The 14667-nt window shown below is 31.0% G+C and overlaps 1 protein-coding gene across 1 annotated transcript; it reads right to left on the reverse strand.

The window, feature by feature from the left end:
• Positions 1-2538: 2538 nt before the first annotated feature.
• LOC107644757 (uncharacterized) lies at positions 2539-5766 on the reverse strand. Its single transcript, XM_016348681.3, has 4 exons — positions 5368-5766; positions 5202-5290; positions 3864-4979; positions 2539-3393 (listed from the first exon to the last, which is right to left on the reverse strand). Exons 1-4 carry the CDS (start codon positions 5597-5599, stop codon positions 2614-2616), a joined length of 2217 nt encoding a protein of 738 aa, XP_016204167.1. The 5' UTR covers positions 5600-5766; the 3' UTR covers positions 2539-2613.
• Positions 5767-14667: the final 8901 nt, after the last annotated feature.

Below are 14667 nucleotides of genomic sequence, written 5' to 3' on the forward strand. Positions count from 1 at the left end.
CATACATGTCTTTAATTGCCCGAATATATGCGATCCTTACTCTCCTCTTTTCTAAAACCTTCCATAAGACCTCCCTTGGTACTCTATCATACGCTTTTTCCAAATCAATAAACACCATGTGTAGATCCCTTTTATTACTACGATACCTCTCCATCATCCTTCTTAATAGGTATATCGCTTCAGTGGTAGATCTGCCTGGCATAAATCCAAATTGGTTCTCTGTTACTTGTGTCTCTTTTCTCAACCTCCGTTCTATCACCCTTTCCCATAACTTCATAGTATGACTCATAAGCTTAATCCCTCTATAGTTTCCGCAACTTTGTATATCCCCCTTATTCTTGTAGATAGGTACCAAAGTGCTCTTTCTCCACTCATCAGGCATCTTCTTTGACCTTAAAATCTCATTAAAAAGCTTGGTTAACCAGTTGATGCCTTTTCCTCCAAGACCCTTCCAAACCTCAATCGGGATATTATCAGGTCCTACTGCCCTGCCATTTTTCATCTGCTTTAGAGCCTCTTTTACCTCGAAGTCTCGAATCCTTCGATAGTAGTTAAAGTTTTGATCTTCTTCCCTTGTGCATAATCGACCAAGGCTCGGAAGAGTCTTCTGTCCCTCATTAAATAACTCGTAGAAGTAGCTCTTCCACCTTTCATTAATCTTCTCCTCTTGAGCCAACACCTCTCCATCCTTATCCTTTATACACTTAACCTGATCCAAATCTCTCGTTCTTCTTTCCCGACTCTTTGCGATTCTATATATACCTTTTTCTCCTTCTTTTGTGCCCAAAGACTGGTAGAGACCCTCATATGCTCTTGTTCTTGCTTCACTTACAGCCACTTTTGTCTCTTTTTTAGCCGCCTTATATTTTTCCCAGTTATCTGCATTGCGGCATAAAGACCACTCTTTAAAGCATTCCCTTTTTATCTTTATCTTTTCTTGTATACTCGCATTCCACCACCAGGACTCCTTGTCTCTTGGTCCTATTCCTTTAGATTCACCAAAACTTTCTTTTGCTGTTCTTCTAATAACTTCTGCCATCTCCCTCCACATTTCTTCCGCGCTTCCATTCCCATCCCACTTTGCCTCTTCTCCTACCCGTCTTAGGAAGCTTCTTTGTTCCTCCCCTTTCATCCGCCACCACCTCGTCCTTGGGTTCTTCGTATGATGTCTTTTCCTCATTTTTTGCTCAACGCGAAAATCCATGACGAGCACCCTATGTTGTGTTGTCAAACTCTCTCCCGGGATAATTTTACAGTTAATGCAAAATTTCCGGTCGACTCTCCTCAACAAGAAGAAGTCGATTTGAGAGCTTGTCATGCCACTCTTATAGGTTATAAGATGTTCGTCTCTCTTTTTAAAACATGTATTTGCGATGAGAAGATCAAAAGTTGAGGAAAAGTCCAAAATAGTTTTACCCTCGGCATTGATCACCCCGAAACCATGGCCTCCGTGAATACTCCCATATCCAGTCACTTCTCTCCCAACATGGCCATTTAAATCTCCTCCTAAGAAAATCTTATCTCCCAAAGGTATGCCTTGAACCAAACTCTCTAGATCCTCCCAAAACCTTATCTTGTGTTGTTCGTCCGAACCCACTTGCGGTGCATAGGCGCTAATCACATGGAAAGCACCTCCCTCCACCACAAGTTTGATAGAGATGATCCGATCTCCCACCCTCTTGACATCCACTACGTCTTTCTTCCACTGCTTATCCACAATTATTCCAACCCCATTCCTATTCTTCACCTTTCCTGTATACCAAAGTTTGAAACCAGAAGTATCCAACTCCCTAGCCTTTGCACCAACCCATTTCGTTTCTTGTAGGCACATAATGTTAATCTTCCTCCTTGTCATGGTGTCCACCACCTCCATGGACTTTCCTGTTAGAGTGCCTATGTTCCATGTCCCAAATCTCAACCTTCTGTCGCTTCGACCTTTACCTTTTCCTTTGTGAACTAGCTTATTTACCCTCGTCCGTTCACGAAAACGCGAGAACCCTTGCTCATTTAACACTACATCCGGGCACCGATGCAGCGGCTCTTGCTTCGACACCGTACTCGAGCCATACGGCGCGTTGCTTCCGGGCAACGACCTAGCTTTAGCGCAATAATGTCTTTGATTCATGTCATGGGGGTTCGGCTATATTTTTATGTTGGTTGCCGAAGACCTAACACAACCCTCCTCCTTTATCCGGGCTTGGGACCGGCTATGTACCGCAAGTGTAACATAAATTAATAGAATTAAAAAAATAAATTTAAATTAGTAGCATAAATTAAGATGTAGTGTATCTTTACTTGATTGGTAGTTGTTCATGTTGTTCAAAATAATCATTGTTTATCTAACACTCCCAAAAAAAACAGCTCAAAGAGCTAACAGATTCTATTGAAAAGCATGCTCAACCTTAGGCTTTATAGTTAATAGTTATTTTTCATATGAGATTAATAATTAAAAAATATTAAATAATTTTTAATTATTAATTTCTCATAAAAACAACTCTATAAAGTATGATATATACAATTGCAATTGTGATCACAATATTTAAAAAATTACAACAATATTTTTATTTGCTTTTTGGCATTTTTACATTACAATTGTAAAATGTAAATAGCATCCTAATAGGCAGTGACCATAACCATAAGGGATTCATGCACTAATGTGTTCCATATGTTCCCTTCAATCTCTGCCACCAACCTTTCTCCTTCTTCCTCCAAACCTTCTTCAACCTCCACCTTCACCTTCTCCATGTCCTCTGATTCTATCAACCAATCAATGTCCTCCAAAAACTCACACCTCTTGCATGGGAACTTCCCTATCCTCTTCCACACTCTCTCCATTAATCCTTCAACCGTCCCTTGGTAATAACAACAACAACGCCCATGCAAAAACCAAAGCCTACTCTTTTCTTCGCTTTTTATAGGCCTAAGAACCTCCATTAACACCTCATCCACCAAGTCAAACATCAACCTCCGATTCCAGCGCAGACCCAGTTTTTGTTTCATCGAAAAGATGCAATCTTTAACGTTTTCGGGAGTGGAAACATGGGAATTCAAAATTGGGTGTTCTTCGAGGTCATGAAAGAAGCGTTGACCTGTTGTTGTGGCATGTTGTTCTTCCTTGTTGAAAGTACGGCTTAGGATTCCTGTGATATACTGAAATTCTGGTCCGTGATGTTCAGATTCAGCAGCTGCAGCTGCTGCAAGTTCTTCTCCAGTGGTGGATGATGATGAATATGCATTATTCTGGTTAGTGCTTTTGGCTTGAACGATGTCGTTTGTGCTGAAATCTCGGGTGGCGAGTGTGCTTATTATCCCTTCTTGTTTGTACCTGTGACTGTGATGATGGCTCCAAGAACTAGATAACTGTTGGGGGCTACTTTTGTCACATACCTCTGACTGTGCATGCCATGATAAGAAAAAAATTAGAAGAAACTCCAAAATCGTTAAAATAAGTGAACAAACAAAAAGTTTGACTGAAAATAAACAAAAGTTGAATCATTTAACAAACTTTACCGTTGCTCTACACATACATGATCATATAATATATTTTTAACATTTTCAAATCTTCTGTTATTCAATTTGATTGATAATAACAAAAGGGTTTGACTCAAATATTTATATAAATATATAATTTTTAAATATGACCTCATATATAACTTAAAATTTTAGTTTTTAAAATATAAGTATGTCTATTAAAAATAAGATCTTCACAAATATATATTTTCAAATATTAGAAACCAAAATAGGTGGGACATATAATTAAACTTTGAACTAAATGGCAAGTCCTGAATAATTTTGAAACATTTTTATGGACAAAAGAATAGAAAACACCTGAAAGAATGAAAGTACATATGGCTAATTATTACCTGCTTCTTATTGTGATTAATTTTGGTTGGTGGAGGAGAAGCTTCAGTCTTGATAGGGAAAAGGTTGGGGACGACAGTGTTGATGTTATTGAGAAGATTGTTGGACAATGGATGAGTCTTCTTATGATGGGTTTTTGTGGCATTCTTGATGATGATGTCACCGGTTCTAGTTGTTGGTGGTGAAGTTGGTCGAACTATGAATGGCTCCTCTTGCTTTTTGAGCCTTGATGATGAGCTGAACTTTTCATTGTTCACCTTCTTAGTACATTTTGCCACTGATGATGATGATTTCTGATTCTGCTGCAACGACCCTTCTTCCTTTGGCCTTATCAAAACTCTTGGAAGCTCTTCCACTTGTTGTGGTGGTGGTGGTGGTGGTGGTGATGGTGGAGCAGCTGGTGGCTTGTGGCTGTTGTTTTTGGTTTCTATGAACCTTAACCTTGGAGAAAAAGATGATGAGTTTGAATCATGATGATTATCAAGTGATGGTGATGATGGCTTGGAAGAAAGTTTCTTTTTAAGTTTGATTTGGGTAACAAGTTGTGGTTCTCTTTGTTTGATTGTGTTGGTGATGTCTTGTCCAACTTTTCTACCACTGTTCATCATCACATTCTTCTTAACTTGCTTTACAATTTGCCTTGCCAAATGGCTTGGTGATGATGATGAAGAAGAAGAACTTGTTCTGCCATTAGAGACATTATTATTATTATTATGGTTGTCATCAAAATGGTTGTTCCTTTTTGAGAGTAATGATGATGATGATGATGATGAGAACCGCATCATCTCCAAATCCTCGTCCTTGTTGTTGTTGGTGTTGATTTGGAGGGAGAGCCTGTGGTGATAGTAGTCAAGATCTGATCTTGTTCTTGGTGAGGAGTGATCAACAATAACACAGTCAGTGCTGTTCCTGTGTTTGGATAAGAGGTGCAGATTTGGTGTGGAAATGCATGATGAAGATGAACAAGAGGGTGATGACAAGTTTGAAGAAGGTGGAGGTAGAAGATCAAGACCCATCAACCTTGCTACTAATGTTGGTGTCTTTGCTGATGTCCCCGGAGATTCCATTGATGAACAACACATGTCAACTTCACTAGTTTTCATCACTTGTATCTTCTTCTGTAGTAGTTTTTTCCACTCAAAACCATCATATTCATAAACTAACAATTGATGCAAACTAAAGAATGCATTTCTTTTTTGTTTTAAAAATTTTGCAAAAGAAAAAACAAAAGACAGTATACACAGTACTATTTTGTTTTTTTCTTTTTTAAAAACAGAAAATACTGAAAATGAAAACGCAACATAAGTGTGGTTAATTAATTAGAACAAAAAACTACTTACTGGAATTTTGAAGTGTTGTTCTTGTTCGATGATATTTGAGGGTTGTGTAGTAGAAAGATGGTGTGATTCTTCCAAGCTATTCCTAGGTGCTGATGAAAATAAACCATAATCAAGTCATAAGAATGTAGTTTAAAGAAGGGAATAATGTAGCTATATAGATACATACCTTGGGGAAGGGGAAGATCTTGTGGTGATGACTTTTGTTGGTGATGTACGGCGGCGGTGGTAGGGAAGGGATGAAATGGATGGAAATGAAACAAGTGAAAGACGGCACACATGCAACCGGAAGGAGGTGGTGGTGGTGGTGGTGGTTCAGCTTGTGATATTGTTGTTGTAGCACTACTACTACTACTACTTCTCTTGGAAGATCTACTAGACCAATACCAATCCTTTCCCATAATTGATAATGATGATGATGATGATGTAGTTGAGCACAATGAACAGGGAAAGAGAAGAGAAGAGAAGAGAAGAGATGGGGGTGATGAATGATTTGAAGAAGCGAGAAAGCCGGATCCTTTAGCTACCTAATAATAAAATAGTCACACAATAAGTACACTCACAACCCCCATTCTTTTACATCTTTTTTAAATACATCTTACAATTGTGTGGCCCAATCTACATAACTACATATATTTGGAGGACCATCTCTCAACATAATATTAATCCAAGGATCGAAGTCTTGACCTTTCGAATCTAGAGTTTTAATATCATGTCATGATACCACTCATCCTAAAAGTTTCAACTAATGAAAAAAGGTAACACTAATGATTATATTTTTAATACTCTCTAAATCTCCGTTATATACATTATATAAATATTTCATTGACTTCTCATACTTTTTTTAATTAAATTTATCATAATAAAATAATACATAAATTTTTTAAATGGTTAGAAACGTATTTCTCTATAGTAACTGAATTTTTATCTATAAATAGAATAACTAATTTTAGCATTATTGAATAGAATTAACTTAATTTTAAAAATTAAATCAATAAATAAAAAACATTTTGCTATTAATATTAGAATTTATTTTTTATATAATATCAGTATAAAATAATTTTACAGATGTATTTAATCACGTAAAATTATATAAATAAAAATAATTATTTTTTATATTAATTAGTATATAATTATCTAAAAAAAGTGATCATATAAATTTTATATTACCAATACATTAAAATTAAACTCTTAATATTATTTTTCATTAATTATTTTGTTTATTATTGCACGCACTTCCGAGCAGGGTTTGGCAGAGGAGGAGCTAGAGCAAGTTTCTGGTGGAGAGTGGAGAGTATGTGTTATTGGGAAGTGAGTTGGAGAAGATGACGAAATGACCACGCTCTCTTCAATTTAATTTGTCTCTGTGAAAATGCATTTCGATAACATTATTATGGTTAGAAGCATATGATATGATCTGATATGATATGATATGATATCATCATGTCATGTCATGTGATGAATAACATGGAGGCACAGTTCTGCTCGCTGCCGACCCCGTACAACAATGTGATTCCCACATTCGTACTTGTTTCTAATTAACGTTAACTAATTCAAAACCTAGTAATTTATTGGGGATCTGCAATGTAACAACAACCACCACCCTTTAACTATTTTTCTATCCTAATCTAATAATAATTTTATTTTATTTAACTATCCCATTCCCTCTCACTTTCCTCTTCATTTTTTCATTATTTTCAAATCTTTTGTGGGGCATAGCCAGATTGATATCCTAGCTACCTCAATTCTTTATGTTAAGATTCTTATCTTATATATTAATTTGATTCCAAGTACTTCAATTAAAAATTATATCAATGTTATATATGTAGTTAGTTGGACCAGAAATGGAGCAAGCTAGCTGGTTTTATAAGACAAACAAAAATGTAATTTGTTAAAGAAGAAAAAAATTTTAAAAATTAAAAATTTTGGGCCATAGTTCTCCTTTGATTGTATTAAAATGTTGTGTTAGCTTTTATGTGATTGATTAATTTTTGATTTGCCAAATTAAAAATAAATATCATTAAAGATGAAAATTAGTGATAAAGGGAGACAATAATTTGCTCCCTCAATCTCATACAACTTTTATTATACTCACTCCCCATAAATGATTAAATCAGTCCAAAGTGGAAATTATGATAGACATATATTTAAGCATCGTTATTCCCTGTATATATTGAATTGGATGAATTTTGTGGATAATCTCACTATCCAACTTTTGAGTGTGTGGCACGGAACATCTCAATAGAGGAGACTTTACAATAGAAATAAATGAGAAGTTTCTCCTATCAAACTCTAATTAATACTCCCTCCTCTTTGAAATATATATTTTTTTATTTTTTTAAGTTCATTGAAAAATTAAGTTAATAAATTTAAAAAATAAAAAGACAGTTATTTTTAAAAAATGGAATATTTTTTGTATTTTTTTCTGCTTCTATTTATTAAAGATTCTTTGATTGTTTCAATATTTGAGTTCGGATACTAAATTTATTGGGAATAATGATTAAAAATATTTAATTCATTATTTTAATTTATTTTTAAATAAATAAATATTTAAATATATACATATATTTTATTTTTTAAAACATAAAAAGGAATGTTATATTAGGAGGCAAACAATTTTAGTTAAAAAAATGAAAATGCATTTTGCTAATAATATGTTGATTCAAATGCAAGATAAAAAAAAATATTAATCATGATCTAGTAAATTTTTTTTAGTATAAAACATAAAATTGAAATAAATATCACTCATGTCCAGAATAAATATTTATTTGAACAAGTGTTAACTATTAATTTTTTTTATAAGTTTAAATTTTTGAGATGAATAGTTTCATGACATGATATTAGAATTTTATGTTTCTATTTATATGTAATACATTTAGTACAAAATTTTTTAACATCTCTATATATGTGGGGTCAAAAAAAATATTCAAACAATATATCTAAAGTCATATACACATCAAAATGACTCATCAAACTTTCACTATGTGACTCAAGAACAAGTAAATCCCTAATAAAATATGTCGGTACACAAATTTTATTACCATAAAATAAAAAATCATCATGCTTATAAAATTTGTTAAATGCACCATGTTCACAAGAGACATAAATAAAAGAAAATTAAATGGGTGATTTTATGACATAATATTAGAGTTCTGAGTTCGAAAAATCAAGAATTTAATATTTGATAAATTTTAAAAATGAAAAAATAGTATAAGATAAATAAATAAAAAAAAGCCTATACACAAATAAATAAAGAGACTGAATTATAATTATTAATATTATCTTCTACTATTAATTTTAAATTTGTGAAATAAGTGATTTTATGAAAAATATTGATTGGCAATAGTTAATTAGTATGGAGTTGTGATGATCATTGGCTCCTTGCTTTCATCAACAAAATATGTATTATGTAATGAGGAACATGAGGCATCTAATGAATAGAGGACACAATAATTTTTTGCTGGACCATATCATCAACACAGACAAGGATTTGACCGAGACTGATTCTTAACCTGGGCCACAACACTGTCAGAAATAATGTGATAACCTCATTCATTTTTAAATCTCTCTTCCTTTGTGATCTATGGAGTATTCTATTCATCAATCGTCCTCTTCCATACAACAACTCATCATCAATAATGCCAGAATTGAATATTCACCTAAATAATTTCATTGCAAATATTAGGGGATGCTTAAACTTTTTGAAGAGAATCAAGTGATAAACTATAAAATGGTTTAGTATCACATTTGCCCATAAATTTTAAGACAATGCATTATTGGTATGGTTTGTTTTTCCTTTTAAGAAAATATCTGGTAGATAATATAAAATTAACTATGTAAAATCTTACAAACCATGTTAAAAATTTTAATAAAATCTGGCTTTGAGATAAACAAACTCTAACTAAGATCAAATGACTTCGAGTTGAGTCGATTCACTGCAACAAAATTTATTTTTAATGGCAATAATATAATAATCATTAAAATATTTTTGCGGTTATTATATATTTATTATTATTACTATATGTTATAATGACAATGATGTCCTTTTTGCGATTATTAAAAAGATTTTTACCGGTAATTGTCAATTATTGCTAAAAATTTTTAGCGACAAAGTATAAAACGACTAATATCTAATGTATTAATAGTTATTTTTATTGTCAAAAACAAAATAAATTATCGATAAACGTGATTTTTTTAATTGGGTAAATTTTATTGTTTTTACTTTCTTTCTTTTCACAGGGATGATATGATCATGTTCAAAACCAACGTAACATAATTAAAAAGAGGATATTGGTCCATTTAAATAATCTCATTTACCTCTATGCTACATTAATCAATCATTCACCAACAAACAAAAACAAATTTTTTGCTCAATTCCTTTATTTAAATTAAAACAAGTCATGAACTTTATTAATTATCTCATGCATATATCTGATCTGATCTCAATTTAGACCCAAAATTGGAAATAATGGAGTTCCAACTTCCATGTATTATTTGTGACCCACAAAGTAGTACTTGCAGGTTCTCCGACAGGTGAACCTATTTGGAAAATTGCCATCTCCTTGTCGTGTGGTCTAAAAAACAAGACATATATACAATTGTAAGTAAAAAAACCTACTACATTATTTTTCTTTGTTACATACTATCTTAGTTATTGTTACTAGCTAGTGGTAATGGTAATCATGTAAAAATTGAAAGGGACCACTAACACAAGCCCCATGCTATTATTCAAATTTTGTTTATTCTCTTTTGATGAGACACTACTACACTATAGTTTTCAATACATCTCACATAGTCAGAAAGAGAGAAAATAAATTAAAATGTGGTGTCCTTTTCGATATAGTGAAATGGGGTTGTAGAAATAGTGGTCCCAATATGTGTGGCCTTATAATTAATTATATATGGACCAGCAAATTACTAATTCAATTTCCAAATTAAATTGTCAATTGCTTAGATATATAATACTATTAATTAAACGTATGTTTGTTTATTTATATTAAAGCTTATGAACTTTCATAGAGATATATAGATAGCACGTGAATCCTTGCAATTAAAAATCTTTTAAATATTTTTTTTTCACATAATTGTGAAGAATATATAATGTTCAATTATATTTCACCAACTACACGATCAATAAATATTATTATTTTAGATTAATATTTGATAGTCAATAATAATTTGTAGGTTTAATTACTCTATTGATTTTTATAATTTCGTGAAATTTTTAATTAGATCCTTATACTTTTTTTTTCTTTTAATTGGATCTCTACACTAATTTTTTTTCAATTAAGTCCCTCGTAATAGTAATTGGCTTAATTTTATAGGGAACCAACTAAAAAAAATTGGTATAGAGACCTAAATAAAAGAAAAAAAATGTAGGGACCCAATTAAAAAAAATTGGTGCAATGACTCAATTAAAAGAAAAAAAAGTATAAGGACCTAATTGAAAATTTTGCGAAAGTATAGAGACCAACAGAATAATTAAACCTAATTTGTACTTATATTTATAGAGTTTTGTATACACAAAATATATAATTTATATCTATATTTATAAGAATTTATATACATAAATTAATATAATTTTTATCTATATTTATTAGAATTTACATACGTAAATCAATATTAAAAGTAATTTGGCACTTATATTGGCTAATAAATACTAGCTAAAATTAATAAAAAAAAAAAAATTGCTGCCTGGTGAAATTTTCTGATATTTCATTAGAGGGCAAGTAGCATTTTAATTTCAATTCTCACTACAGCATGGGAATTGAATAATAACAAAATAAGCAATGCAAAAAAGTTTGTGAAAATGTATGTACTGTACTATTCTGTGTTTTAACATCCACCTTATTACTTGTACAATTTCCAAATCTCTGAAGAGAGCATAATACAACAAAAGAATATGTATATATAATTTTAATAATATAAAAATGGGATGTTGTAATTTGAAAAGGAACATCTATCTTTATCTTATCCGTTATATTATGTTAGATATATAATTTAATAACGTATAAGATATAGTTTTTTATTTATATTATTAATATTTTGTGTTTGAATGAGAGCACATGAGGTCATCTTGAGAGCAAGATTCAATTTTTGCGCAAAACTTTGCAGATTCCTCCTTACATTATTCCTGACCCATCTTACACACTGCTCCCATACTCAAATCAATATCCTATGTTATTATCTAAATTGAAGAGAGAGAAAGAGACAACACAAACACTAACTCTGCTTCAAAATTTGAAGTGATCCTGTTTCGCGGGGGGTTGAAGAAAAAAATATATAAAAAAAAAAATTGGAAAATCTAACAAAATTATTCTCCTAATATAATAATATAGTGTATTAAGAATCGGTATTTGTGAGTGGCTACCATATGATTTCAGATGATGTAGCCATAACCATACATTTTTCTTTGTTTACACATTTTGTTTTCTTTTGCCTCATACCACTTTGAGTTTGCATTTTGAAATTATGATGCGAAATAATTTACTGTTATACACGTGTGAAATCAAAGTAGTTTTTTTTTTTTTTTTACAAAAACATACCTAACTTTAGTCCATTTTTTTAATTAAAATTTGAATTCAATTAAAGAGCTAATATTTTTTAGCTAACATCAATTAATTTTTGTAATATTTATTTTTAAATCCTAAATTTTAAATTTTAAATCCTAAATTTTTCAAAAATAAAATTAAAAAAAATTACAATAAAAAACAAATCGGCTAATAATGTTGTATTTTTTTTTTAACTCAAAATTTAGAAAGATAGGAAACTCGAACCCGCAACCTTTTAATTGAGTATGGGGAGTCCATGTCATTTGAGCTATTACTCATTGGCAATAATGTTGTATTTATTATTTAGGTTATTTGAATGTTTATAAAAGTACTTCAAAATTAATTATATTATACGTTGAATATATAAAATCATTAGAATCCTAGAAATATATCTATTTATATAATTATATCTAATATGCCAATGACTAATAGCTCAAATGGCATAGTCTCCTCATACTCAATTAAGAGGTTGCGAGTTCGAGTCTCATATCTTTGGTAAATATATATATATATATATATATATATATATATATATATATATATATATATATATATATAACATATTAGCTGTGGATTTTGTTGTGATTCATAGGTAAATTTATTTCTTGTGACTTTTGTTACGAATTTAAATCCGTAGCATATGAGCTTGTGGATAATAATTATTATGGATTTTAAAATTCACAAGTAATTTAAATGTGAATTTTGTTGCGAAATGCTACACGAATTTCAACTAATTTTGTGGAAGATTAAGTAATTTTGTCAAATTTTATTGCAAATTTAGATTCGAATTCTCTTCGAATAATGTATTGAATTTGCAAAAAAATATATATATAAATGGCAACAAATTCTGCAAATAATGCATCTGAATAAAAAGTTTTAGTTTTAGATTTGAGTTTTTGCATTGTTATGCTAACAAATTTCATCCTAAGATAAAAATTGATATATACACAATTCACATTTCAAGCCGACTATATATATATATATATATACTATTAAAATTCAAAGTGGTTCTTTAATTATTTGAAGCATCTTTTTTGTAGAGAAAGATATTACTATGTGGCATTTTAGGGAACATTATTGAGATGGAAATTGAGAGATGGAATTGAAAGTGGTAACTATGTAGCTACAGTTAAGAAGATGACAAGGCATTGAAAGATATGAGAAAAGAGGAGCGTCTGTTATATAAGTTATGGCTATGTGGCTATGGTACCTTTTCAATTATATGATGGGTGTAGGGTCTTAATGTGGTATACATTGGTCGACAACATAGGGACACATTACAATCACAGAGATTTTCATTATTGCATCTTTGTGTCTTTTAGTATTGTCCTCTCTATCTATAGCTACATTCTTCTCTTTCAATTTTGCAGCCTTAAAAGGCAATTTCATATGCTCTCATTTTTGGAGCCTTAAAAGACATATCATTATTTATTCAATGTGTTTCCCAAAAAAAAAAAAAGGGGGGGGGGGGGGTTTCTTCACTTTCTTGTATGTTCCATGTTAATGCAAATTAAATCAAATCCGACCCAAACTATATGCTACGTTAGGTAATGAAATCTAACAAAGCAATAAGTTTATGAACCAATAACTCATGTAGTGTCACAGGCGAGGATGCATTATTATTGGAAGGGTTTGAAACGTTTCAACACGTTTTTTTTTATTAGGCTTTTCAATGATTATTAATGTACAGTTCTGTCCTACCTCTACCTTTCTAAATTAAATACTATGCAAATTTTGCTTTCTTTTTTTTTAATTTTTTTTTTATTTTGGTGTTGTTCTAGTCAGCAATTTAATAAACATTGGTATCTCTTCTCTTATTATACTTATAGTCCAATTAGATGGGTCACCGTAGCCCAAATCCCTCTCTGTTAGTAGCCCAAACAATAGCATTTTTCACAACTCCCAACCTCAAAAAAAAAAAAAAGATTATTATAACTGGCTAATTAAATTTATTTATTAAATAAATTTAATTTTAATGCACCGTAAGATTAAAGTAGTTCCATTCCATTATGTAATGTCATATCAGCAAAAATAACTATATTTTATATTGATCACATGTTATCCAAAAAAACGGATGAAATTAGACAACTATATAAAAAAAAATTTATAGTGCCAGTGTATCAAAATTAAACTCTTATTAAATACCAAAATAAATATGTTATTTGTATACTAAAATTAGCTATCATATTATTATGTGTGTTATTTAACTCATCTTCAATATATATTTTATATTCCAACATAAATTATATACTAGTAGTTGATTTTAGTGTACATATAGTATGATTGATACCAAAAACATAATAAATGATGATCATGACATAAAAAAAAAAGAGAAAAAGATGATTTGATTAGTAGTATAACATTATTGTTAGGTATTGTTGCAATTGAAGCCAATACTATTTGTAATACACTCACTGCTAGAAGGTCACGCTTTCGACTGCGCTACTCTAATAACAAAAATATTATAACGACCTTTATATATATAATATAAGTAGGAAACTTTACCTGAAACCGTATTAACTTTTTTTAAAAAAACCGAAAATATTTTTTTTATACGTCCATACATACATAAAAATGGCTAGTAACATACATTTTTTTTTTACCAAAGATATGAAAACTCGAACCCGCAACCTCTTAAATGAGTATGGGAAGATTATACCATTTGAGCTATTACTCATTGGCCTTAAAAATTTGGAAAGATAGGAGACTCGAACCCGCAACCTCTTAATTGAGTATGGGGAGTCTATGCCATTTGAGCTATTACTCATTGGCAAAATTTGGAAAGATAGGAGACTCGAACCCGCAACCTCTTAATTGAGTATGTGAAGTCTATGTCATTTGAGCTAGTAACATACATTTACTGTCAGAGTGACCGTACATTTCAATTATTATGTCTTTTGAGGTGGAAAACATAGGAA

Source organism: Arachis ipaensis, chromosome B5, assembly GCF_059453495.1.
Source record: "Arachis ipaensis isolate K30076 ecotype BB chromosome B5, ASM5945349v1, whole genome shotgun sequence".
NCBI classification, from domain to species: Eukaryota; Viridiplantae; Streptophyta; class Magnoliopsida; order Fabales; family Fabaceae; genus Arachis; species Arachis ipaensis.

Coding starts and splice junctions, on each gene's coding strand:
- LOC107644757 (XM_016348681.3), bottom strand. CDS start 5,599: ATGGGAAAGGATTGGTATTGGTCTAGTAGATCTTCCAAGAGAAGTAGT. Junction 4,980..5,201: donor AACAACACTTCAAAATTCCA/GTAAGTAGTTTT, acceptor AAACTACTACAG/AAGAAGATACAAGTGATGAA. Junction 3,394..3,863: donor TTAATCACAATAAGAAGCAG/GTAATAATTAGC, acceptor TGGCATGCACAG/TCAGAGGTATGTGACAAAAG.